General features: G+C 35.6%; 1 protein-coding gene across 1 annotated transcript in view; it reads right to left on the bottom strand.

The window, feature by feature from the left end:
* Positions 1–27,674, bottom strand: part of LOC129227966 (delta and Notch-like epidermal growth factor-related receptor) — a 96,584-nt gene that overhangs the window by 10,198 nt on the left and 58,712 nt on the right. The window contains exons 4-7 of the mRNA XM_054862591.1: positions 8,553–8,666; positions 8,010–8,123; positions 5,140–5,253; positions 2,612–2,725 (exon numbers count right to left, since the gene is read on the bottom strand). Of these exons, the coding sequence (XP_054718566.1) occupies positions 2,612–2,725; positions 5,140–5,253; positions 8,010–8,123; positions 8,553–8,666 (456 nt within the window). The remainder of the gene's footprint in view (positions 1–2,611; positions 2,726–5,139; positions 5,254–8,009; positions 8,124–8,552; positions 8,667–27,674) is intronic.

Here is a 27,674-nt window from a genome sequence, read left to right as displayed (position 1 = left end):
TGTTTTCGTTAAACATTCCCTAACAGACGGAAATATTTGCGAACTGTTAATTGTCGATTGTTTAACACATATCATGATGCATTTTTGGAATTGTAATTATTGGTAGAACACAATCATTGGGAGTTGCATTTTCTAATGCAGGTTTTGCATAACGAGAAAGAGTATTCGTCAACGGTTTAACATAATTTTAACGACGTAATATCCAACACAATCATCATTTTTGAGGGGAAGCTACATAAATTTTATGCTTGAAGATGTACTCCATAGAGTTAAACAAACACACCGATGTTCAAATCAAGATTTTACACCAGAGATGTATAATGAAGCTTTAGTGTTGATTGAAGATTTATGCATTTCAATTTCAAATTTGTTGTTTAGTCATTATGGTGTGATATCACGTGATTGATTGGTTTCTGTTAACTTAGTTAACACTGATTTACAACGAGAAAAAACAGTGCAACGACGCTGTCTTAGCTACAATTATTGTGAAGAATGAGCCATTACTGAAAGCTGAAAAAAAATCATAATCAGATTGTGCTGACCGTTGATGCTGAACAGGGCTATACAGTTGTCGATAAAAACAAAGCCGTAAACATTCCAAATGAATTTTTAAATTCTCTGGATATACCAGGAATGCCAATAGACGGTTTCCTCTTGAAAATTGGTTCACCAATTATTCTTTTTCACAACCCCACCTAGATTATGCAACGGTACCCGTTTCTTCATCAAAATTTTAACAATTTTAACGGAAAAGTTTAAAGGAGAAATTTTTGTGTTGCAAGTAATCCATTTATAGCGTCATAATTTTCAAACACATTTCGAAGGCTTCAATTTCCGATTTGTTTAGCTTTTGAAGAGACCATAAATAGATCTCAAGACCACACAAACAATGTCTACCTTCGGTTTGGACTTGAAACATACATGTTTCTCTCATGGGCAACTACAGGGTGTCCTGAAAAAGACTGTTTTCAAAAATTCATAACAATAAAATGGTTAATAATAAAAAAAAAAATTTTTGCAGACAATTCATGTGATGGGCCGAAAGTTTAATCCCCCCAGTTCCAAAATTTAGTTCAAGAATTTTGCAGTAGATGGCGCAGCAGATGTAAGACCGTAAATCAAAGAAAGATAGAAAATTACATCATAGTTTTTTGAAAAATGTTTTTAATAAATAAAATTTCGCAACAATATTTTCAAAATGCCTGCCACCGGCTGCAACCACATGTCTCAATTGGAGGAAAAATCGGTGAATTCCAATAACTACTTTTAGAGGCTTACTATCTGCAGCGCCATCTATTAAAACTCTTTTGAACTAAACTTTGGAGCTCTGGTGGGACGAAACTTACGGCCCATCACATGAATTTTCTGCAAAAATTTTTTTTTTTTATCATTAACCATTTTCCTGTTATAAATTTTTGAAAACAGACAGTCTTTTTCAGGACACCCTGCATCTATTGCCTACTCTTGATTGGGAAAGTTATCATACCTATTCGTGTTAGCAAAAGACAAATAATAGAAACAATAAATTGAAGTCAATGTTATCTACCTCATTTATAAAATTTCATTTTTATATGTTTTTAATTTAGTTAATGTATTTTGAAAAAAAGTTATTTATTACAAACTATAGGGAAATCTGAGATGAATAAAATGTAGTGTACATTCTAAAAGTTTTATGTTGGTTTACGCTTATTTTCTACATTCCGATATTTTACAATCAGTTTCGATATTTACTATCACTTTCAAGTTATTTTGCTTTTATTTTTGATTGAAGTCATACTTGCAAAATTTACTAAGCGTAGGTATAGTGCTTTTACCATTGAAAATTTAGTTAGTACTTACTAAAGTTAATAAGTACTTAATTCAGCCTAAGCCACCACTGTCAATCTCATATGTTTTAAAATTGGCTATAATATTTTAAGCTTTACTAAAAATATTAATTAGATTCTATCAAAATATTGAGCAAAATAATATTTTAATCTAACTACTTCTCGCCACAGCAACGCGTGGCTGGGTCAGCTAGTGTGTATATATATTAATAGCGCGTAAAGCAAGTATGGCCGAAACTTAGACGGAATGGCCAGCAGTTCCTTTAAAGCTACATCTGCAAATTGCGTTCCACTCTTGATTCGAGCTTAGTCAAACCGGAGTGGTCGTAAGTAAGCTGAAAGAGAAAGACCTGATAAAGAAAACTAGAATATTTTTACATTTCGAAAGATAACATTCACTGCAGAGTAAAATTGGTATTCATGAAACATATATCGATTCAGGAAAACTTTTCGCAAAAAAAAAATAAATATTTTTCAAAGGAAACGGATTTAAACCCTCGAAATCCTAGAATATTATCCAACAGCAGGCAGTGACGTTTTGGATTTTTTTTTTTTTTTTTACAGTGTAGTACCATGCTGCGTAAGCGCTTGAAATTGAGTTTAGTAATTGTATAACGAACTTTTTCACATTTAGAAATCTAACCATTAATGATTAAACTCTTTTACACATTGCTCTAATTTTTGGACTTATTTATAAAATTTAATAAAATCAATTTTGAAAAAAAACAATAGAGATTTACAACATGGATAGAAATTTGTGTAATGTAAGAACTTTTTATACGTACGAACATCACAATGGTCCCCGGTCCACCCATCAATGCACGAGCAGATCGGTTCATTGTAGAAGGAATCCCAGTGGCAACTGCCATGGCCACTGCAGTTCTTGCTTTGACATGGATCTGAGATTCAAGTTTGAGAAAATAGCTTCAGACAATGTGAATAAAATGCACATAATATGTTAAGGGTGCAGAATACGAGTATTGTTGGAGTTTGACTAGTTGAATTTCTGGAATTTCGGACATAACGTTCAAATCCAAAACGTCCAACGGACATAATGTCAGAGGGACAGAATGTCCGACGGACATAAGGTCCGGTGGACATTCTGAGAGACTTCTTCTTTAGCAGTACTAGAGCAAGGTGCAGGCCAAGGCTTTCTCTGTCTGCTTCTTCCAGGCGGTATGACTTTCTGCTGGGTTTCTCCAGCTATTTATTAATAATATCTTTAAATATCTTTCTACACTGCCTAACCACCTTGTAGCTGGTCTCACTTTTCTCCTAGTACCCTCAATCTTTTCTGAGAGACTTACTGAATATAAAACGATTCCGTTTGTTAAAAAAAAAGGAAGATGTTTTTCTTTTTCAACCTAAATAATAATGAGGTCATACAAGGTAACCAGAAGCACACTACATACAATTTGTTTTTTCCTTGGCAGAAACAGAGAGACAGCCATTTTTGCTCATCATGCCTTAGTTTTGCATTTGGAGTCAAATGCTAATGTTTTTTTAGTTAATTGATATACTTAGTTGAAGGGTTAAATTTTAATTTTTAGGAAGCTTGTAGCTTTTAATGTAGGGGAAGGTTGCCGTCAATGAACCGGTTCCATGACTAGACCGCGAAGATATTTCCCGTACCAGAGTTAGTGCTGACGCGTAATCAGTTCTAGTATCTTCCTTTGTCTGAAAATAGTCTACTGCAGAGTCGTCAAGTAGCTAAAATTATTTAATCATATTGTTAATAGGTCAGAAAATATTTTTACCGTTATCTTTCTAATTATTGAGATTTTCATTTAGTTATAACATGCTTTGAATATCACTATTAAAGGCATGTTATAACTAAATTCAAAATATGATTAGTGAACCATATTTTGAAACTAGGCAAGAAGTTTTTGGAATTACTTTCGAAAAATTGGGGGAATTGGCTTTTCAAGAGGCTGAGAAAAACACACACCCACATATTTAATTAAGACAAAAAATTTGTCAATACTATATTCTTTGGTAGTTTGAGCTTCTGGTTTCAGTAATAAAATGATCAAAAATGTTCTCTGACATTTTAGAGAGCAAGTACAATCTTGCGTCAAACGAAAATTTTCAAAATCGATCTAACAAAATTCTCAACAGTTCAAAAGAGGTTGAAAGGACATTAGCTAAGAACAGTGTTGTACAGGTTGGGAAAATATCAAGCGGTGAACGAGGTGTGATGACAACAGCTGTATGTTGTGTGAGTGCTGGGGCTTTTTGTTTTATGTTCCTCTTATGTAAAAATAAAACATTTTAGAAAATGAATGTATTTTTCTATAACTTATTGTTACTTATAGTGTTTATTAATCACCTGTTATAAATATTTGTAAGCTACGCATTGATTTTTTAAAATGAGAATGTTGTCCACCGATGAAAACTCGATGGTTCATCCATAGCAACTGGTAGCTATGAATGGACCACATGCTGAAATATTTATTTTTAATGTTCATTCTTTATTGTGTATATTTATCATGAAAGTGAATATTATTGTTAAAAGAGAAATATACTGAGAAATTGTTCCTATAATTAACGTGTAATTTGAGTTGGATTTCCTTTCTAAAAGAATCGAAAACTGTTATGTGATTCATTGACGGCAACCTTTCCCTAGTTGACAGAATGTTTTCCATTTTTAAGAAAGCTTTTAATGTTATATAATAAGATGATCAATTAAGTTGGGAATATTTTTTAACTTTTAATGAAAACTTCAAATCTTGCTTAATGTCTCGTTTCATTTGATTGGCTTACGTTTGACATTAATAACTTTCTCCTTTTATCTATGTTTTCATACCTAATATACATGATGTTGTGCTTTAATCTTTGGCTTGCTTCATTCAATTAGTAGATAGGAGATTGTATTTTTATTACATTCCTTAGTACTAGTAAACTTACAACTAGACTTATTTGGCAATATGCAACAACTAAGCACCAAAAGAGAAAAAAAGGCATTTCTCGAAAGGTCCACTAAAATATATAAAAAAAAATTGAACTCACCAAATAATGAATCAGCATGCAACCTCCTCTAAATACATTTACGCAGAAAAAAATATCACATGTACGCCAATTCAAAAAGATAAAAATACTCTAAATATTCACTAAAACGATAAACTAATGTATGGAATTGCTAAATACGATAACTGTTACAATGAAGTTTTGAGCAGCATTAAATAAAAGGTTCGACATAGACTTGTTGATAGTGGACAAACTAGAATATCATTATTTCCCAAAATCTATAAATCCATTATCGCAAAGTAACCCTATTTTTAGATTACAGCCGTTCTTTAAAAAGGATACTTACGAATGTTGCAGTGAACACCCTTCCACCCTTCCAAACAAACACACATTGGTTCTTTGTGATCATAATCCCATTGACACGCACCATGCCCGCTACAGTTACTTGCCTTACATGGATCTGTAAAGAGTAGAAGGTACAAATAAATCTTTATTTCTTGTGAAATATGCTGAAAACCTTACAACAACATTGGGGGGAAATAGTTTAGGATGTCGAAATTTTTGTGTTTTTCGTGAATTTTTCCAACAGGAAAGAAATTATTAGAATTGCTTTAAACTTGGAAGATATTTTATTCATCTTTTGAAGTACACTTTGTAATTTTTTTAAGTCATTTGTACGAGAAATAGTGGAGATAAATCCGTGGACGGTCGCCATCAGAACTTGTAGCTGATAGGCAATGCCGAAACCACAATTTTTATCTGTAATCATTACAATTTTTCTTTCTCGTAAACAACAAAGTTGGTCGTTGGTGAGTGGACTGTATTGATTAAAAGGAAAAATAGCTGAGGCTGACACAATCTAAATTTTATTTAATTATTTGGCTGTACTTTTACTTTGTTATACATCATGTCGCCGCAGTGTTACAATTTCTCCCCGCACAACCTAGAGACCACAATATAAAACTGCAAGCACAGGGGCATTGCCACAAGAAAATTATTAATAATATAGAAATTTTCATATGCGCAGTTAAATACAAACATATTTCCTCAAAATATGAACCTAATTGTGTTCAAAAAAGTTGAAAATTGCATGATGTTTAAGATGCTTGATTACAACGTCATGTTTTTCAACCATTTTTTTTTTTTTTTACATTTCTTGCATTAAAAAAATATTTTTACTACTAATATTATCCCAGAGTTTGGTTCATATAAACTATAATTGAATAAAGTATATTCATTCAAATTTTCAGATCGATTGGTCAATAATTATTTGAGCCAGAATGCCCACCAGTTGAAGAAAAGAGTTGTATCGAGAAAAACGCGTTTGAAAAAAAAAAAACTACTGTAAACGTTTTTATGTTTCCACAGTCACTTAAGGGCTCGTAGCATTAGAATTAATCAAAATTGTTCACTGAAATTCTGGCAACATATTCTTGAATAGTTTTGCTAACATTTCATGACGTAATAAAAGGGGATTTTTTGATTCGTCTAAACTAGTTTCTCCCGTTTAAGGCCACATTAAGGCAACTTAGTTGAATCAACTTCCGAACGGGCGGCTATCGGAATGTGTAACCAGGTAAAAAAGTGAAGGAATCGTCCGGCATCCTCAGAAATACTCCTTTAACATAATGGGTTACTGATTTGACCAATTTCCGCCAATAACATATCCTGCTTTTTTCCCGCTACATGTCAGTAACTTTTCTCAAATTATCCATGAAACTTCTTTTTTCTTTAACTCCCCCCTCCCCAGGGGGTAACCAGGTAAAAAAGTGAAGGAATCGCCCGGCATCCTCAGAAATGCTGCTGGAACATAATGGGTTGCTGATGTGACCAATTTCCGCCAGTAACATATCCTGCTTTTTTCCGCTGCATGTCAGTAACTTTTCTCAAATTATCCTTGAAATTTCTTTTTTCTTTCACACCACTCCCCAGTGGGTAACCAGGTAAAAAAGTGAAGGAATCGCCCGGCATCCTCAGAAATGCTGCTGGAACATAATGGGTTGCTGATGTGACCAATTTCCGCCAGTAACATATCCTGCTTTTTTCCGCTGCATGTCAGTAACTTTTCTCAAATTATCCTTGAAACTTCTTTTTTCTTTCTCTCCGCCCCCCCCCTTCAGTAAACGCCAGACATGTCTCGAAAATTTACCAGAAAATTAATGCAGGATTAATGTACTTGATTAAAATCTTCCTGATTTCTCTACAAAGCACCAGAGGCACTAATGCAACCACGGCAAAAGCTAAGACATAATTGCAAGTACGACCTAATCATCTCCCTTGCCGACAATTCTTGCCTTGCACAGCTATCTAGTGACTTATTCACTCTCATTGGTAACCGAGTCAATCTGGAATGGGACCGTAGTCACAACAGCTTAGTAAATATTTAAACTGATAGCTAAAAATATTTTTCACAACAATGAAAAATATGCATTTAGTGCAACTTATAGCAATTCAGGAAACTTTTTTCAAAGATACTTGGATTTACAGGAAATGGATGAAAACCTGTGACATCATGAAACCTTGCACTGAAACAATCAGCAAAGTTTTAAATTTGTTTTGAAGTGTATCTTTCTATTTCCGATCAGTTGAACCAACTTTTTACTTGATTAAGCCCATCGGGATATTACCAAGCGTTTGCTCTACTCATGAGTAAACTAGTTGAGTCAACTGGTTTAGTTTTTAATAGCATTGTGGAACAGCAGCTCGTGTTAATTCGGCTTATTAGAAGAATCGTCAACGATGGTTTTGGTTTTTGATGTAAGGGTACAGGGAGATATAGGCAATCTCTTCGGCGTCTAAAAATAAGGTATGTATGTGTGAGTGCGAAAAGTTGAATACTTACTTTTTTGTAAAGAAAAATATTTTTAATCAACGATTTTTAGTAGAAAATACAGTGAAAATTGTTAGACAAGTGATGCATAAAAATACAGTAAATGCTTATACTTAAAGAGACGTTTAATACAAAAATTAAACTGAACATATTTCAGGAGAAGTAAATCTCTCGGAAAAACAGTACTGGAACAATATTTTGAGATTTTGTTACTACCATTTAGTAATTTTATAAAAATAAAGGATAATTGCATGTCAGTTGAAGATTAGACGTATTAACCAAATTCATATATTAAGAGGTGCAGTTTTAAAATCCAAAATTAGCGCTTGTATTTCATTAGAACACTTCTACTCCCTGATTGACAGTAACTGAGTAAAGAACGTTACCGAATTGACATTTTGTGCCTGTCCATCCGTCTTTGCATGTGCATTTAGCAAATCCTGTCGTAGAATTCCAAGCGCATTCACCATATTTTCCGCAGTCTAGATGAGTACAAGGATCTGCAATGAAAATATAATTACTGGATGATCTTATTTATTTATTTAATTATTAATTCATTAATTAATTTATTTATTTATACATTTATTTATTTTGATTTATTTATTAGTTACGATTCGAGTTTGTTTAACAGGTATTATCTTCTTAGGAACCGCCTGATTCTCGGCCAGCTTGAATTAGCTTCGCTATCGTTTATCAAATTCGGTCACGTGACGAATTTGATAAGTGGTTGGTGAGTCGGATGTTGTTTTATCCACCTGAGTGGTTAAAAACGACAGGGGAAGAAGTTTGACTGGTAAACGAGCATGGGATATGTGTGTATTAAATCATATTTAAACTGATATGATTAACTGTGTAGTGTTTACTAATTACCATATGTAATAATTAATATATTTATATGTTAATAATTAATATATGTATGGGTACTCTACCCAGTTCGCAATTTTCTCCTGACCATCCATCTTGGCAAATGCAGATTGATGAATTAGTTTTTTCTTTCCATGCGCATTTTCCATGGGCACCGCAATCCGTATCAGTGCAAGGATCTGGAATATGAAAAAAATTCAAAACAATAAAGTTGTCTTGGCATTTATTGTATTGCTCACAAATTTAAATCAGGCAGAATGGGCCTAAGGGAAAACCATGTCGCGGAATGTGGGGAAAAGTGTTAAAGTTAAGATAACTTGCCTTTCTCAAAATCAAAAAATTAGGAAACATTAATAGGAAACAATGTGTCTTATAACAGAAGACTTGCATTGAAAATATTTGTTCCGTTTGGCAGTAAATTTCTTTCTTAAAAATGAAGCGGAAAAATCCTTTTTTTTTGTGTGGGGTAAAGTGCAAAATTAAATATTATTTTATTGATTTTTTTTAACGTGAGAAAAAAATATTTTATCAAATGAAAAAATAAATGAACGAGATTAGTCGTTTATTTTTTCATTATTTATTCATTCGTTCGTTTACTTTTTCATATGATAAAATAAATGAGCGAATTTAGTCGTTTACTGTTTCATTGTTTATTCATTCGTTCATTTATTTTTTCATATGATAAAGTAAATGAACGAATGAATAAACAATGAAACAATAAACGAGTAAATTTATTACTTTCAGAAAATGTATGACAAACATTAAATGAGTGAATAAAATAAAGAATGAATGAAAAAGCAAGTCAATGAATGATAAATGAGTGAATTAACAAGTACAGAAATGCAAATGAATTAATTACTAATGATTAAGTAAACTAAATGAACTATTTCTTCTTGCCCCATTCAGTTTACTCCGGATGCACTCGACAAATTGTATTGAACATTTTAAATCAAAACATGGCTAATAATCACTAAATAAGTACAGTAATGGATATCAGTAGATCTCCATAAATATTTTAAATGTTAATTACAGAAAATTTATCATTTTATAAAAAGTTAAACTATTTTTGGAAAACCACAAAATATTACAATACATGTATAAAATTTTGAAAATGACTTGTATCCTTATTTTCTTTAATCTTTGAAAATACTTAACTCTTACCCGAAATCAACTATACAGGCTGTAAATGAAATGCTTCAACAAACTTCAAGGCTAACAAAAGTGCATTGAAACATGGGGTAGCAAAAGACGTTGAAAAGGGGAAATTCCTCCTCGCAATACACTGTAAAAAAAACTCCGAAACATTACTGGTTATTTGCGTGGAACGTCTCGGGATTTCACACGTTTCCACCTATTTCCCCGTAGAAACAAGTATCTTTACAAAAAAGTTTCCTGAATCGACTTTTCACTGTTGTGGAAAATATTTTTAGCAACCAGTTTAAAGATTGAATGAGCGTGTTTAATAAGTGTATCGGCCAAAGGTTGCTTTCGGGCTGTCCATATAAACTAAGCTCCCAATGAGAGCGAAAAAAGTCAATGGATAGCTTCAGCTTTGCAAGCCAGGAATTGCAGGCAAGAGATATGCTTGGTTCCTTCTTGAGAGATATGCTTGGTTCCTTCTTGCATAGCTTTGGCCGTGGTCGCTCTATTTTTTTGTGGAGTCTTCTTGGTAAATCAGGAAGGTTCTAAGCTATTACACTAAACCTACTTAATTTACTTTGTAGGTTCTAGAGACATGACTGGCTTTAACAGGGGAGATTTCGCACTTCTTCAGAAAGTTCCAAGGTTATTTTCAGAAAGGTTACTGACTTTCAGCGGAAAACGTTCCTGGCTTTTCCAAGATATGTTACTGGAAGAAATTGGGCATATCAGCTGCCTATTATTTTCCAGGAACGTTTCTGAATCGTTTTTACAGTGTAGACTAACGGAGACAAGAAAGAAAGACTGCAGAAAGCTATTTATTGCTCAGAATAGGTAGAACACAGCTCCTGATATCCATAGAAAGAAATATTTCTCAGCAATTGCTCGAAGTGCGACCATGGACATTATTACAAAGAGTACATCGACGGAGGATCAACGTCATGGGACGGACTGTTCAACGACGGGCGGACATGCTTGAAGATTCCGGGAATTTCCTGGATTTCTGCTGCAGCGGTCACAAACAGTGCTACTAGTAACAATGAAATTTGTAATGTTATAATGTTCATAGTCACTTTTCCCTTTTCACTCCAGAGTCCCTCGTACCTACCACTATTTGTGGTTTAAACAGTTGGATGGGACCCTAGAGACAGCTCTGAGTTTTTGATCTAGATCAGAAACCGAGCAGTCCCTAGACCAGCACCCCCTGAGGTATCGTTTCACTTGGAGGACTTTGTGACCACGAACATATTTAACGAGATCATTTTCTCTTCGACTTCGAAACCCTACTTAGAACTAGAGTCCCTTGAAATGGACAAGCTGACTTATCCGACATTTTGGTTCCAAGACAGAATTGGATCCAACCTGTTTCTAGTATTTCTAAATACGTTATAATATTCGTTGGTCGCTATGTCGTAAAATCTATCTATACTAATATTATAAAGATAGAGGGCGGATTTTTGTGTGTTTATATGTTCGAGGTAATCTCCGGAACCACTGCACCTATTTGAAAAATTCCTTCACTATATGAAAGGTTCTTTCTTACTGAGTAACATAGGATATAATTCGAAAAAAATCCGATAAATAGTTCTTTTTTTATTCCAATTTAGGCCAAAATTTCACGTAAATTGCCTATTATTGGCCATTTTAAGGCTGAAAAACTACTTGCTCATATTATATATCGTTGAAAAGGGTAGAATTTTCCGCGTTCTAAACAATTTGTTTCAGTGCTCTAACTCAATTACGGCGGGAGTAACTTGCGTTTTTAGCTAGAACTTTTTTAGGCTTAGCTGAAATTTAGGCACTACTTTCTTCACTAAATCTATCAATAAAAAATGAAGGAATTGTCCCACAGTTTTCTTTTTGACACCATTGGAAAAAGCGACATATTTTACTCCAGATCTCTCTCGACCTATGGTCGAAAAAATTACCTTCAATCTTCAAACAAAAAAAAAAACTACAAGCGTTTTTAAATCAATTTCGAAGTATGTCATTTTGTTTTAAGTTGACAACCATTTTATTTTCGCGTATTTATAAATACGTTATAATATTCGTTGGTTGCTATGTCGTAAAACAATTGATGATAAGTTAAGTAAAATGTCACTTAAGGTTAAGTTAGAAAGATAACGCATTTCACAAATTCAATAAAATATATCGGGAAATGTTTACTGTAATAAACATCATTTTCACGCCTTTTTGTTCTCAATTTGTATTAATTAAATCGTCTTCATCTACAGAATACAATAATCAAACATCAATCAGGCAACAACATCAAAAGCTTCTTCACCAGTTTTCTTCAGTGAGGCTTTTCTACAAATAATATTTTTTTTCGCCCGACAATTTCGGAACCAAAATGTCAGATATGGTACCTCTCCTTATGCAGGAGCCTTACTTGGAACAAGCGCATAAAAATTTTAGAAACCAAAAGACTACAGAATTCCATCGATAGTTTTAAATAATTTTTCAAACACAAGCGCGAGACTTTTTTTTCACGCGTTTACTAATACGTGAAATGTTAAGCCGCATATATTGAGGCACTGAAAAGTCCTTTTGTATAAAATGAATGTGAGTGAAAACAGGTACAGTCATAGAAAAAAAAAACGAAACACTCGATCGTATTCAAAGACTATTGACACTAGAGACACGTGTAAGGTGTTATTGTTTCAGGAATAAAAAGTTCTACATAATTATGCTAAAAAATTGTTGTTAAGGGGTCGTCTTCATATTAAAACGAGCATCAACTTCAAATTTTTCAATGAGAACCTCCTTTTTTTATCAAATATTTGTGATCAGCATCCTTTTTTAACTTTGTATACAAAGTTTTGTTTAATTCGATCCAGCCGTTACTTCAGAATCGTGTTTTGAAAAATTCCTCTCGTAATGTTAAAACGTATTTTGATATTTTTACTCATAACACAAAAACTAGATTAGGCAATGCAAAGATAGTTTTTTTATATCAAAATATGAATCGACCCAATAATAAAAACATCATTTACAACACCCAAAATGTAATTTTAGCTTTTTTATGAATTATTTTAATATTTTTTGAAAAAAATATGATCTGAAACCACATTAAATTTTTACAGAAAAACAATCTAGAAGAGCTTTTTTGTGGGAATCCAAAATTTGAGCTCAAAATATTCAGTAGTTTTTGCGCTATGCTTAAAAATTCATTTTTTCCTACTTTAAGGGACCGTATACGTTTTTAAAACAGAAATTATGAAAGTTGGTTTCTTCGTAAAAAAAGAAAAAAAATTGTTCAATAAAATAAGCAAACCAATTATAACTGGGTTTTTCTGCATTAGAGTTACGTCTATGAATTTTTTAAATGCATAAATTAATTCGCTGTTTCTGCAGAAGAACATCACAATATTGCAACAGTCAGTTTTTTGTAGATATCGCTCAAACGTCAATGTCTAAATAATGCGGAACACTACTTCATTGTCTAATAAAAGAATATTTTATAGAACTTTCAAAATTAAAAACTTCACTTAAAATACTTCTGTTTTTATTTCTTTTTCTGCGTTTAGCCATTGCCTTTTGTAAAACAATAACTCAGAAAAAAAATTAACATGCATAACTTTTTCACAGAAACATACGATAAAACCTCATTGTGTTGCTAGTCATGTTGCAATAGACAGTGTAGAATTAATGGCTCTTCCCAATGATAATTTGCTAAAAGGAAAAATTATTGCCTTGTCTAAATCGGAAAAAGCACTCGAAAAATAGCGGACAGTGTGAAGTTTCGCCTTTAACAGTATACAGATGGGTCAATCTTTTTCTAATAATAAAGCTGATAGTCTCTCTGTCCGGAGGATGTTTGTAGGATGTCTGGATCTCTGTGACACGCATGACGCCTAGACCGTTCGGCCAATTTTCATGAAATTTCTCACAAAGTTAGTTTGTAGCAAGGGGATGTGCACCTCGAAGCGATTTTTCGAAAATTCGATGTGGTTCTTTTTCTATTCCAATTTTAAGAACAAGAATATTATAAGATGGACGAGTAAATTGCGAAATTATCATAACGTGGAACCGTAACATGGGTAAAAGCCAGTTGGCGAAAAAATTCATCTTACATTATTTGTAAATATACAGGCGAACCAAAAGGCCTTTTAATTTTTCCATAACGGGCAAAGCCGTGCGGGTACCACTAGTAGGTAATATTTGCTCTTAGATATGTTTACTGTTTTTTAGGAGCTAATTTTTTTTTTGCAAAGTGTTTGAATAATTTTCAATATGTTAAGATCTAGGAGAGGAAATGTCAGTCGCAATAGTGGGTCGCGTGCTTTGAGCCGTATTCTGTACGAAAGTAGTTGTTGTGGCTAATTGTGATCTTTTTTTTTTTTTTTCGACTTTGTCAAAGATTTAACAAAACAATAATTTGATTGTTAGATTAAGTTGAGTTTATGTCTATTCTTAATTATAATTTAAATACTTATTTTTCTATTTACTTTCTCGGTCCTTGTCCGTGCATTTCACATTAAAATCATTCTCGCAAAACAAAGATAAAATTTCAATTTTTTTTTTTTTTTTGAATAACACGAAAAAATATCGACAAAAAAAAAGAGTTATAATAAATTATTGTTATCAGCTACTAGATGCCTATCTTATATATATTAAATGCATGTTCTTCAGAATCCAATATCGGAATATTCGACTCCACCTTTACGACATTGGCACTCTAATTCTACTTTCTGACCTTACTCTATATCTAAACAAAGGGCTACATGGACCAACTTCAAGGGCTGAATGTGACCCGCGCCTTCACGGCGATGCAATTGCGGCTTGGTTACCCCATTCGATGGCTACTGTGGGGCCTATTAATGAGCACAACAGCCCTGAACTAGGCTTAAGCGAACAATGAAGCAGGTGTCATGTCATTGTCGCTGAAAGTGCCTAAAAACTGGTGGATGTAGAAATTTATCTTACCAGTGAGATGCCGTAAACAAACATCCAGCAGAAAAAATTTACTTTATCTACCAGTTTATTCGCACTCTCAGCTTCAATGAGGTGACTTCTGCATGCCGCACGTTTAGTTCCGATTCCAGTCTGCGAAATCCGCAGCGAAGACGAAATCGTAGCCTCTGGGTATGCTGCGTCTAGTATTGTTATAGGTGCGGCAAACTGATGCTATAGAAAATGTTCGTTTGCAGGTATATAGTATGCGAAACAGAATCAAATAATGTTAAGCTTTGGTTGCAAGTGCAAAGTTACAAAATCAGAGAAAGGACAAGAAGTCTGATTGCAGTTCACCTTAGTTTAAGCTAAAATAACTTTTCTCTTTTTAAATTACGGGTTGGACCATCTCGAATCTCCTTGCTAGAAACAGCATTGGGAAATAACTTTCCTAAATTGCTTTTAAGAGCCATTACATGTTTAACTAAAACCGCCAATTGTGTTATGCTTTTTTTAATACTACGCATTATGATCTTCCGCATCAAATTTGGATTTTAAACAAATCCTCTTTTTTTAATTACAGAAAAGTCGCTAGATCAATTACTGTGTTTGTCCACTGTGTTAATTTAAAAGTGAGTATGAACGGTTTGCTCATTAACGGGTATTTATATTCTCCTGTTTCTGTTTTATTTTTTAGATTGATACTTCGTTCATTTTATGTATTTAGAGCAAATTTTCACGGAATAAATGGACCTTGCTTCGCTCGTGTCTCCAATCTATTTAATGCGTTGTGCGGTATATCTTTATATTTTTTTCCGATGGCCCAAATTTCTGCCGATGTTATGCGAAATTAAAAACGCGCAATTCCATTTTACATCAAAAGACTTTCTATTCATTCCAAAACAAACCTGTAACATATATGCAACACATTTATCAAACATATTCACATCATGATTCTAGGTATAAGGTTGGATATTTACATTTCTATGAGGCTAATTTGCTGAAGGATTATATAAGCAATAAAATAAGTTCATATTAGAAAAGGCAAAAAGTTCCATTACTTTTAATTTGTCCTTATTCGATTTACTAAACAACGATCTATACGATGGACCAGCTAAACCCCATCCGTCTTTCTTAGGTTAATCCAGATAGACAAAAATCAGTAAATATTTTAACTTTTTTTTCAAAAAAAGAAATTTTCGACCGTAAATCGCTTTTTGGCACAAATTTATCGGCCAAAAAGTATCGAATTACGGAAAAAAAAGGTGAACTTAAAAAAATCATGAATTAAGCTGGATAATCTCGATCTTTTCTTTGTTTACATTCTTTTACTTGATAAGCCGCGACCTTGAAACAAGCGTTTTCAATGTGGTGACGGTCCCTAAAACGTTTTTCGTTCATAACTCCTGTTCTACTGCTCGGAATGCATTGAAATTTCGTACCCTGGCTGTATTTTGCGGTCTAAACATAATTATGTAGCAAAAAATAGGGGTTCCTATTTAAAAATCAAGAGTTGGTGCTCATTTTGCTTTATATATGGTCCCTTAGCAAAATTTTACCTACGTAATTTTAAAGAAGACTTTAAACCAAGTCGGATGGCACCTTTGTTTCCTTTCTAGCATGTATAATGGCCGAATAATTGAAAGTGTTTCGTTTTTTTTTTCTATGACTGTACATGCTAATGATTCAGTCGAATTTAGAATCGAATTTATTTGAAAATTAGATTTTTAGGCCTGATAACTGCTTTTAAGGTATCCGACTACGTTGAAAAGGCGATTTTCGACCAAAATTCACTTTTTCTCAAAATAGTTTTATTCAACAGCCCCATTCTTTAAGATTATGAAACATTTTGGTTTTATAATCTAAGCGAATTAGAACTCACGTTATAAGCATTTGAATACTAAGTGTCTGCAGTATAACGCGTGTTAAATCTAATCTTTACTTACGTTTTATGAAGAATGCAATTATTTCTCGATACTGGCTACGGAAAACATGATTTTGCAAATTCTAATCAGTATTCAAGCATGAAATTTGGCATGCCTGTCTTGTAAGTACTTGTGAGTGGAATAGACCACATAGTATGTAAATGATGAAATTTTTTTTTATTTATAGCTTTTTTACCGAAAAAAAGTGACAATTTTTTGAGAAATTTCTGGATAAAGTCACGTAATTTGTCATAAACCTTAAAATTCTTAAAATATTTCTTAACCTGCGGTCTGTTTCATGTGTAATATTTATACATGTGAAAAAATCTAAGCAATTGTTTGTGCTAGTTAATTTTTATTAATACAGTGTTTCTCCTAACTGGTAATTTTCAGTCATTTTTGCCAAAAAATCACCCATTTTAAAAAAGTTATTGATATTATGGTTTATTTTTAAACAAAATACATGTTTTAAGATCATTCTGCTTCTAGAAAAACATTAATTTTATTTCATAATAGTGTTTAAAAAAAAAACTGCTCCGAACCTAGTCGGATTTAATAACTGAATTTAAATGATAATGAATACGAGAAACGAAAACGTAATGAAAACCAAAGTACAAAATTGATAGAAACTAAAATGATAATTGCAGAAAATGAACACAAAAATACAAAAATGATTCAACAAACCGCTGATTCTTTGTCAAGTTTACATTAGTTATTAAAAAATAGCCTAATGGTTTGTTTGTGGAACGATGCAATCCATTTTCACGATCTGACTGGTTCAGTCTTACATTAGATTGCAATAGTTCTAATTATGTTTAACGTTCAGGTACGTGTGTAACGAAAAAATATTACCCTAATTTTGCATGAAATACACCACCAGCTCATTCATTACAGTCGATTACTGATGTTCCGGGCTTATTAGCACTCATCAGCCCATCTTAGGAAGTGACTGAGCTGGAGGCAGAAAACATCAGTTGAACCGAACCATTGCCTCGGTCAGAGTTGGGCAAATTTTAATTGCATTGACAATTAAAGATTAACAATTGATTAATTGGTAAACGTAACCACAACAACTAACAATTGATCAGTTTTAATTGTGGAAAATTACAATTAACAATTAATTAATTGTTAATTGTAGTTTACCACAGTTAACAATTAATTAATTGTCAGTTGTAGTTTACCACAGTTAACAATTAATTAATTGTTAATTGTAGTTTACTACAATTAACAATTGTCGATTGTTCTGTGAATGTTAATTAAAACTAACTCAAAAAAGATTACTGGTTTTGTACAATATATTCTACAGATGACAGGTCTACCTGGGACGCGAATGCTAAAGGGGTACCATATTAGTATCGAACTATTTAAATACACATGTTAGCAACAAATAAAATATCAGTAACGTTCAGTAAATTACCGCCCAAATAACCAGGGCTAAAGCAGAAATATATGAAATACTCGAGTTGAACCGAACCATTGCTTCGGTCACTCGTTTGTTCTGCGCTAATTCTATATTAGCTACCAGTTTGTTGAACACTCTTGGCTTCCTTAACACGTTTTCCATCTCCAGTTCCGTCACTTTTCTATGCCATACCGGGCTTATGCTTGCTAATAAGCACGAAACTGCAGTCCTCGGCTGGAAATGACTGAGCTTGGCGGTGTATTTCATGTATCAGTAACTTTATTACGCGCAATAAATTCTTTACTGCAACATATGACTCTTTTCAAAAAATCTTACGGCTCCAGCAAAATATCCCCAAAAAAGGTATATTTCAATAAAAAATTTCCGGACTAGTAAAAGTCCGAAGAACATCTGAGGGAAATTACAGAAATGCATCTCAATTACACGATTTAAAAAAAAAAAATTAAACAGAGCGGTCTCTGAGATCTTACGTCCCCTGTTATGGCCTTCTTTCTGATTTCTCCTGTTACAGATTAAACTATAAAACAAAGATTTGCACAATTTTAAAACACTTAATTAAAACACAAACATTTACGTGTGAAAAAAACTTGCCAAAACGAGAATAGTTCACGCGGCGAGCGAGCAATCAACATTGAACGAAAATACGAATTCGAATAATACTTTGAACTCTGTACGCTGCGCTCTACCTATTGATACCTTAAGTTAATTGTTAGTTTTAATTGTTTCATAAAACAATTTAAAAAATTAATTACAATTATTTTAATTGTGAAAAGCGATTAACGCACATTAATCAAATTAAATTAATTGCAAAGTACAATTAATAGTTTAATTGCAATTACTTTTTTAATCAATTAACAAGGCAATTGAAAAAATATTTGATTAATGTCCAACACTGGCCTCGGTCATTCGTCTGGTCTGTGCTAATTCTATATTAACTACCAGTTTGTTTGGCACTCTTGGCTCCCTTAAGATGTTTTCCGCCGGCAGCTCAATCATTTTGCTTCGCCAGGCTGTTAAGTGCTACTAAGCCCGAAACCGCAGTCCTCGGCTGGAATGTTTGAGCTGGCGGTGTATTTCTGCCTCAGCCCGGGCTATCATAATTTTGTTAGAGGTAGCGGTGCAATTGATATTGCTTTCAATGAGAAAACCCTAATTATGTATTCGTGAGACTGACAGCGAATTCAATTTAGTCCCCTCTGCTTAGTTGCTAGAGATCCATTAACAACGGTTTCCAAACTTTTTCGGCCACAGAACCCTTAGTAATTTGCTTTCATTTCAAGGAACCCCATTTTTGTTTATGACTAAAAAACAAAATGTTAATGGTCTAGGAGTCAACTGATAAAGATGAAAAATGATCAGCATTCGATTACTTTCTTCTGCATAGAAGAAACTATTGATTACTTGAGAATTTGAGTATTTTGACACATTAACACGTTTTAAGGTATCCGCAAAATACTATTTAACTCTGTACTGAAAACAACCATTCAAAAACTGATAAACAAAAAATAACATTCAATTTGAAATAAGACCTATCTATGAAAACATAATTTTCACATGAAATTGTAGCAACAGTTTCTTAACTGTCCTTGGAACAAATTACGTTAAAATGAATAATGAAATTAATTGATTGTGAAACGGATGGCTATAAACTTTTGCTTTGTGTCGGAATGTTGAGTATGTACAGCAGGAGAAGATTTAAAGAATTAAATTTGTGTTTTGGGTACGCATTGGCTGGAAAGCTTATTTTGCATTGATAAGTTGTTACGTGTGAAAGAAATTTTAAGATACAGGTTTGTTACCCGATAATGGTATTCATTTTCAACATCAAACCGAAATTTATTGAGTGAAACTGAATCAAAAAATTAGTCTACAGTAGATGAACTCTGAATTGCAATTGTGATTCATTCTAAGGCATGGACAATGTCATATGATTCTCAAACGAACAATAACGGTTTTAAATATCGCGAAATACAATCAACTCTTGATAACTCGAAGTCCCAAAGGACCGGTTAAAATCTTTGAGTAATCTGTAATTTGAGTTATCGGAAGTTTCTTTCCCAGTCTTCTAAAGAATTATTCTTATTTTCTTTTTTAGGAAAAGTGCATAATGGAGAAAACACTCATAGTTTTCATAAAATTAATTATTAGTACTACACAAAAATATCTTTACAGACAATAAATTTTATTATGACACTTCGAAAAAAGAATGTACTTTTGACTGCTTCAATTTTTTATCGCATCTTTAAACGTCATTAAGTTTATATGAGGTGGGCCCAATTTCTTTTCTCTTGATTGCTTTTCGACGTGTTTTTGTTTTAAAAGCAGATTATTAAGTTACTTTTGACTGCTTGCATTTTTTATTGCATCTTAAAACGTCATTAAGTTTATATGCAGAAGGACCAATTTATTTTATCTTGATTTTAGTTCATATTGCTTTTAAACTACTTTTTATCCTAAAAGAAGAGTATTTGAGTCATCCAGAAAATAAAGACAACTTGTTTCATTTTTTTCCAAAATTTTAAGTCTCTCAAAGATTAGCCAGCAATAAAACTTTAAGTCGTCAGCCACGAAAAAAAGTAGCCCAATCGGCTACTTTTCCCGTAATCTCGCAACATTGTGTGCATGAAAGAGCATTCTGGTAAATACGTTATTCTCCTCACATAAGCTGATAAGCAAAGCAATGTGTTAACGGAGAAAACAAAACTTTTTTTTTCTTATTTTTACTGCATTTTTATGCATAAAATGGAAACTAAATCCTCGCAAAACTTCGATTTAAAACTTAGTAAATTCGAGATACAGAGACAACTTTGTATAGAAAACAGAAAAGTATTTTGGGTCCACATAAAAACTTCTAGATAAAGAAATCTTGAAGTCGTAAGGTTTCGAGTTATCAAGAGCCGACTGTAGTTGCACTGCATTTTCTTCATAGAGATTGCTTCTGACGCAAATTCCCTTAAAGATTGCAGAACATTCTACGTTACTCTTTTTTGGACGGAAACACAAAAATTAAGCTTTTTTTTAACGCTGTTGTTTTGTCTATTACAATAATAACTGTTCCCTTTGAGCGAATATAGTCACTTCGTTCATGTCACCGAAAATGCCGACAAAATATTTATCAGGTTTCGTTTCTCATATAAAACATTGAAAACAGCTGAAAATATTGTTACAAATCCTGTAAATAGTAAATATTGTAGGAACGTAACCTGTAAATAGTTTCCCGTAATGAATATACAACCCCTTTTTCATTCGGCTAAAGTATACGACCCCTATTTTCTTTCTTTTCATTGATAACGGTCAACGCATTTCGAGAAGCGTGTGGAATATTTGAGAAAATTCTTTTCGGTGTATTTAAGCCGTTAGCGATGGATAAACAGTTAGTTTGGATTGATATTTCGAGCTGAGGGCATTTTGCTCTGTTTATAGCGAGGCATTTCGCTGTGTTGTTTTCGTATTTGGAAGTAAATACGTGTGTAAACGTTGAGTTTACGGTGTTGTGTGATAATTGATTTATTGCTGATGAATAATTTAGCAGTTGTTGGCGATCTTTCCTGTACATAGTGTAAATAAATTTCCTGTGTTTTTATCAAGAACTGTGTTTTCATTTCAAGAAAGTGGAAGTCGCACCGAATCCGTTACAATTTGGCGACCAACGTGGGGCTACTTCAGGACTTTCTTGCAGTAAGTGTGACTTTGGACATTTTTTCATAAAGACTTTTTAAATTTGGACTTTATTTTTATGGTGATTACTCGCGCAATGGATGAACAATTAAAACAACTGCTTGATGCAATCAACTCTGTGAAGAGTGATATGGCGGCTAATCAAGAACAATTAAAAAGTGATTTGACTGCAAGTTTTACTGCAAATCAAGAACAATTAAAAAATGATATGGCGGCTAATCAAGAACAATTAAAAAGTGATCTGACTGCAAGTATGTTGGCAAATCAAGACCAGTTAAAAAGCGATTTAACGGTGCTGAAAAAGGACTTAACGGTGCTGAAAAAGGACTTAACGTCTAACCAAGAAGAAATTAAAAATGACCTTATTTCGGTAAAGACTGTGATGGAAAATAAATTTAATGACATAGAGCATCGAGTTGATGCAATTGAAGAAAAATTTGATACCGTTGAAAGCCGATTCAATGCTGTAGAAAATAAATTTGAAGATGAAGATAGAAGATTTCATCTACTTAAAGAAGAGATCTTTAAGGACGTGGAAAGGAGATTGGCGACCGCGAAAAGCAGCTCTGTACAGTTTGGCGCTCCCACATCGGTTGCTCGACCGTCCATTAAACTTGCCACATTTGATGGGAAAACTTCGTGGCAGGTTTACAAAACTCAATTCATGATAGTGGCGGAAGCGAACGGATGGGACTCTGCTACCAAGGGATGTCATCTTGCAGCATCCCTGAGAGGTGACGCAGCGGACATTCTCCAGACCCTTCCGGACAGCCAGCGCCTGGATTTCGCCGCCCTCACATCTGCGTTGGAGCTTCGCTTCGGTGAGAAGTGCCAGAAAGATTTCAGCCGACTCCAGTTGAAATCCCGTTTCCAGAAAACCGGGGAAACCCTGCAAGAGCTAGCGGCGGACGTCGAGAGATTGTCTCATCTTGCTTTTTGTGACTGTCCTGCGGATGTTCGAGACAACCTGGCACTCAACTACTACATCGACGGGGTTCGAGATCCGGAAATCCAGAAAGCTTTACGGATGGCGGATGTCAAAGACCTGAATTCTGCTGTTGTGTATGCGATGAGATACGAGGCCGCCCAAGAAGCAACCCGTGTGGATCGCCATCTAATCCGGACTCAGGAAGCTGTTGAGTCTGATTCCAGGTCGTCCCACCTCGCTGAACTTGAGAGACAACTCGGTGACTTGACAAGACATCTGAGCAGCATAACAGCCCAAAAGAAACAAGAGCAGAAGTGCTGGAAATGCGGTAGTGAAGGACACCTGCGAAGGAGTTGTCCGGCTCGCCAAGCTACGCGAGGGAAGGAAATCACCACCACTAGAGCTCTGCAGATTTCCTCTTCTAGTAGTGGCAGTGATGGACTTTTCATTTACGCACATGTAAATGGGAACCCCTGCAGACTGATTGTCGACACTGGAGCCAATGTGACAATCATTAGGACAGATGTGGCTCGTGAAATTGGATTGAAACTGCTGTGGACATCGCCACGCGTAAGTCTCCAGACTGTGACAGGTGACAAAATTGAGATTGACGGTAAAGTGGACTTGGAAATAGTGTTTGGGAATGCCACTTACCATCATACGGCATTCGTCGCTAATATCACGGACCCCTTCATTCTCGGATTGGACTTTTTGAAGAAATATGACTTCACTCTCGACTTCAAGACTAATGAGCTGCACTCGATGAGTGAAGACATAGCCGTTTTCCCTGCAGAAAGTGATGTAAAATCCGCTCATCAAATAATAGCCCAAACAGATTTATCGATTCCCTCAAGGTCAGAATCATTAATACCTGGCTCCATTGAAGAAACCAATAGTTTTCGATTTGGACTCATTGAATACCCTAACCTAAGCAATAGCCTAAAAGGAGTGCTGGTAGCATCTACGCTTGTGGACCTTTCTAAGGATGTAATTCCTGTGAGAGTCGCCAACGTGAGTGAAAGGCCAAGGAATATCCGAAAAGGTGAAGTGTTAGCAACTTGTACTCCAGTAAACTGCATCATTAGAAGAATCAATTCCCCCGAGACTGTGTCTTCTGAGTCCTTGACATCGAAGTTAATTGGGAGTGCACCATTAACGAAAGACCAAAGAACTGCTGCGGAACAATTGGTGGATGACTTCAAGCATCTGTTTTCATCTACATCGGAGGATGTTGGCCGTACGAATTTAACGCAGCATAGGATCTACACTGGAGAACACCCCCCTATTAAACAGCATCCAAGACGACTACCGTTCGCCAAGAAGGAAGAGGTTGAGACCCTCCTGAAAGAGATGAAGGAGAATGATGTAATCGAACCGTCATCCAGTCCTTGGGCCTCTCCCATCGTCTTGGTCCGAAAGAAAGATGGCTCCACCAGATTTTGTGTCGATTACCGACGACTGAATGAAATCACCAAGAAAGACAGTTACCCTCTTCCACGGATAGACGACACCTTAGACACTCTTTCCGGACACAAGTGGTTTTCGACCCTGGACTTGAAGAGCGGCTACTGGCAGGTTGAGATACACCCTGATGACCGAGAGAAGACAGCGTTTACAACTGGACAAGGCTTATGGCAGTTTAAAGTGATGCCCTTCGGCCTCTGCAATGCACCAGCTACGTTCGAACGTCTTATGGAGACAGTGTTAAGAGGACTTTCCTACGAATCCTGTCTGGTCTACTTAGACGATATCATCATCGTGGGACGCAGCTTCGAAGAACATCTGGCAAATCTTAGGAAGGTGCTGCAAAAGCTTAAGGAAGCCAATCTGAAGTTAAGCCCGTCCAAATGTAATTTGTTCCGCCGGGAAGTGAACTACCTTGGTCACATCATCTCTTCTGAGGGTGTACAAACCGATCCAGAGAAGGTATCTGCGGTCAGGAGTTGGAGTCGTCCCGAAAACATCCATCAGCTGCGAAGTTTCCTGGGGCTCTGCACCTACTACAGGAAGTTTGTAAAGGGTTTTTCCAACATTGCACGACCTTTGCATAAGCTGACGGAGAGCAAGCAAAAGTTCGAATGGTCCAAAGAATGCGAAGATGCATTTCTACGACTGAAGGAGGCTTTAACATCAACGCCTATCCTCGCCTATCCTCAGCCTGAAAAATCCTTCATCCTGGACACTGATGCGAGCAACGAGGGCATCGGAGCTGTTTTATCCCAAGAAATTGACGGAAATGAACATGTCATCGCTTACTGGAGCAAATGCTTATCAAAGTCGGAGCGAAATTACTGCGTCACCAGAAAGGAGTTACTGGCCATAGTGAAAGCTGTAGAACACTTCCATCATTACCTCTACGGCCGAAAATTTCTGCTTCGGACAGATCATGCCTCATTAACTTGGCTTTTGAACTTCAAAAATCCGGAAGGCCAGATAGCCAGATGGATACAGCGGCTCCAGGAATATGACATGGAGATCAAGCATCGAAAAGGGTTATCTCACGGTAATGCTGACGCTTTATCAAGGAGACCCTGTCCTGAGAACTGCAATTATTGTTCCCGAATCGAGAAACAGTATGGAACGACTAGCCCTACCGCCTATCAGGTGACAGTGACTCCAATATCATCAGAACCTGATCCATGGAGTGACGACCAAGTTCGAAAAGATCAGCTTGAAGACCCCGACATAAAACCAATTTTGGAGTTCATGGAAAGTGACAGTCGGCGACCTAGCTGGCAGGACGTTTCCATCTTCAGTCCTGCAACAAAAAGATACTGGGCTTTATGGAACTCGCTCCATTTACGGAACGGCGTACTGTACCGGAAATGGGAATCTGACGACGGCAAAACATCTAGGTGGCAGTTACTACTTCCCCGATCAAGGATTTCAGATGTTCTGAAAGAAATACATAGTAGTGCGACTGGAGGACATTTTGGTGTCTTGAAAACCCTCAATAAAGTTCGGGAGCGCTTCTTCTGGAGCAAGGCGAAGGATGACGTGGAGAAGTGGTGCCATTCTTGTGACGCCTGTGCTGCTCGTAAAGGACCGAAGAAGAGAAGCAGAGGGAAGCTACATCTGTACAACGTTGGAGCTCCTTTCGAACGAATTGGGATTGACATCCTGGGTCCTCTACCAAGAACTGCTGATGGGAACAAATACATTCTTGTTTCCATCGACTACTTCACCAAATGGCCGGAAGCATATCCCATTCCAGATCAAGAGGCTACCACCGTAGCAGAGACTCTAGTCCAACATTGGATCTCGAGATACGGAACACCTTTGCAGATTCATTCCGATCAAGGGAGGAATTTCATCTCTGCTGTGTTTAAGGGCCTATGTCAAATTTTCGGAATTGAGAAAACTAGGACAACACCACTACACCCACAATCGGACGGCATGGTGGAGAGATTTAACCGCACAATCCTGAATAATCTCTCACTTATGGTATCCAGAAATCAACAGGATTGGGACAAGAAGCTACCTTTGTTCCTGCTGGCCTACCGCAGTGCTGTCCACGAGACTACCGGATATGCCCCATCTCAGATGCTCTTCGGACGAGAGCTTCGGCTACCTTGTGATCTCGTCTTCGGTCGTCCTCCGGATGCGCCTTCATCGCCTGAGGAGTACATCCAGGATCTCCAGGCCCGGTTGGAAGATGTTCATAACTTCGCACGAGAGCGAATCAACATCGCGGCGGAGAAGATGAAGACCCGATACGACACAAGGTCTACTGGACATGAATTCAACGAAGGCGACAAGGTTTGGTTATGGAATCCCATCCGACGGAAAGGTCGGATGGTCGGACGGAAAGGTCGGAAAGGTCGGAACCCAAATTGCAGTCGCATTGGGATGGACCCTACAAAGTCGTTAACCGACTGAATGACGTCGTAGTGAGGATCCAAAAATCACCTAATGCAAAACCTAGGGTTGTACATTATGATCGGTTAGCCCCATACTATGGCCATAGTTCATGAGTATTACGTAAACAACCATGGTTGATAACATAAAAGTTGTAGATAATTTTTGCTTTTAATGTTTAGTAATATTTCTTGTTATTATTGTGTTTTCTGGATCTGTTAGTTATTAATTAATGTGTATATTTGTAAACTTGTGATAGAAGTTTGGCACCCTTTCTGGGGATTGTACTGCCCGGGACGTGCAGTCCTTAGGAAGGGGGCAATGTTACAAATCCTGTAAATAGTAAATATTGTAGGAACGTAACCTGTAAATAGTTTCCCGTAATGAATATACAACCCCTTTTTCATTCGGCTAAAGTATACGACCCCTATTTTCTTTCTTTTCATTGATAACGGTCAACGCATTTCGAGAAGCGTGTGGAATATTTGAGAAAATTCTTTTCGGTGTATTTAAGCCGTTAGCGATGGATAAACAGTTAGTTTGGATTGATATTTCGAGCTGAGGGCATTTTGCTCTGTTTATAGCGAGGCATTTCGCTGTGTTGTTTTCGTATTTGGAAGTAAATACGTGTGTAAACGTTCAGTTTACGGTGTTGTGTGATAATTGATTTATTGCTGATGAATAATTTAGCAGTTGTTGGCGATCTTTCCTGTACATAGTGTAAATAAATTTCCTGTGTTTTTATCAAGAACTGTGTTTTCATTTCAAGAAAGTGGAAGTCGCACCGAATCCGTTACAATATTAATGCCTTTTGCTCCAGTTGAAAAGCCCTCATTTCATCTGGAAGTTCATACAACCCTTTAATGACTTTTTTTTTTTTTTTTTTTGATAGCCATAATATTTCATATGGAAAAGTAGTGATTTGTGCTGCCCATGTCTTCATTAACCTTGCTAAATAGTCTTGACGGGAGAAAACGAGATTTGAGAAAATAAACTGTTTTTGAATCTTTATCAAGAACTTTCTTCAAGTCACATGGTATTTATTTAATTATGTTGACATGGCGATGCCAAACACTGTGACGACTACTACTTCAATCTGGAGCGGCATTTCAAATGCTTGATATTGATTATTTGATTTTTCTTGTAACCAGTGTGTAATAAATTTATGAACGCTAACTCGCGGCGAAACCCTCCTTATACTTCGACGGAACCCAACGGTTTCGCGGAACACACTTTGGGAGACACTGCGTTAATGAAGGGAAAAAACAAAACAAAATGCAACCAACTCTCAATAACTCGAAGTCCCTAGGGGTACGCTAAAATCTTCAAGTAATCGGTAGTT

This window comes from Uloborus diversus, chromosome 8 (assembly GCF_026930045.1).
Source record: "Uloborus diversus isolate 005 chromosome 8, Udiv.v.3.1, whole genome shotgun sequence".
Taxonomy (NCBI): Eukaryota; Metazoa; Arthropoda; class Arachnida; order Araneae; family Uloboridae; genus Uloborus; species Uloborus diversus.
This window is presented reverse-complemented; position numbering and strand designations above follow the sequence as displayed.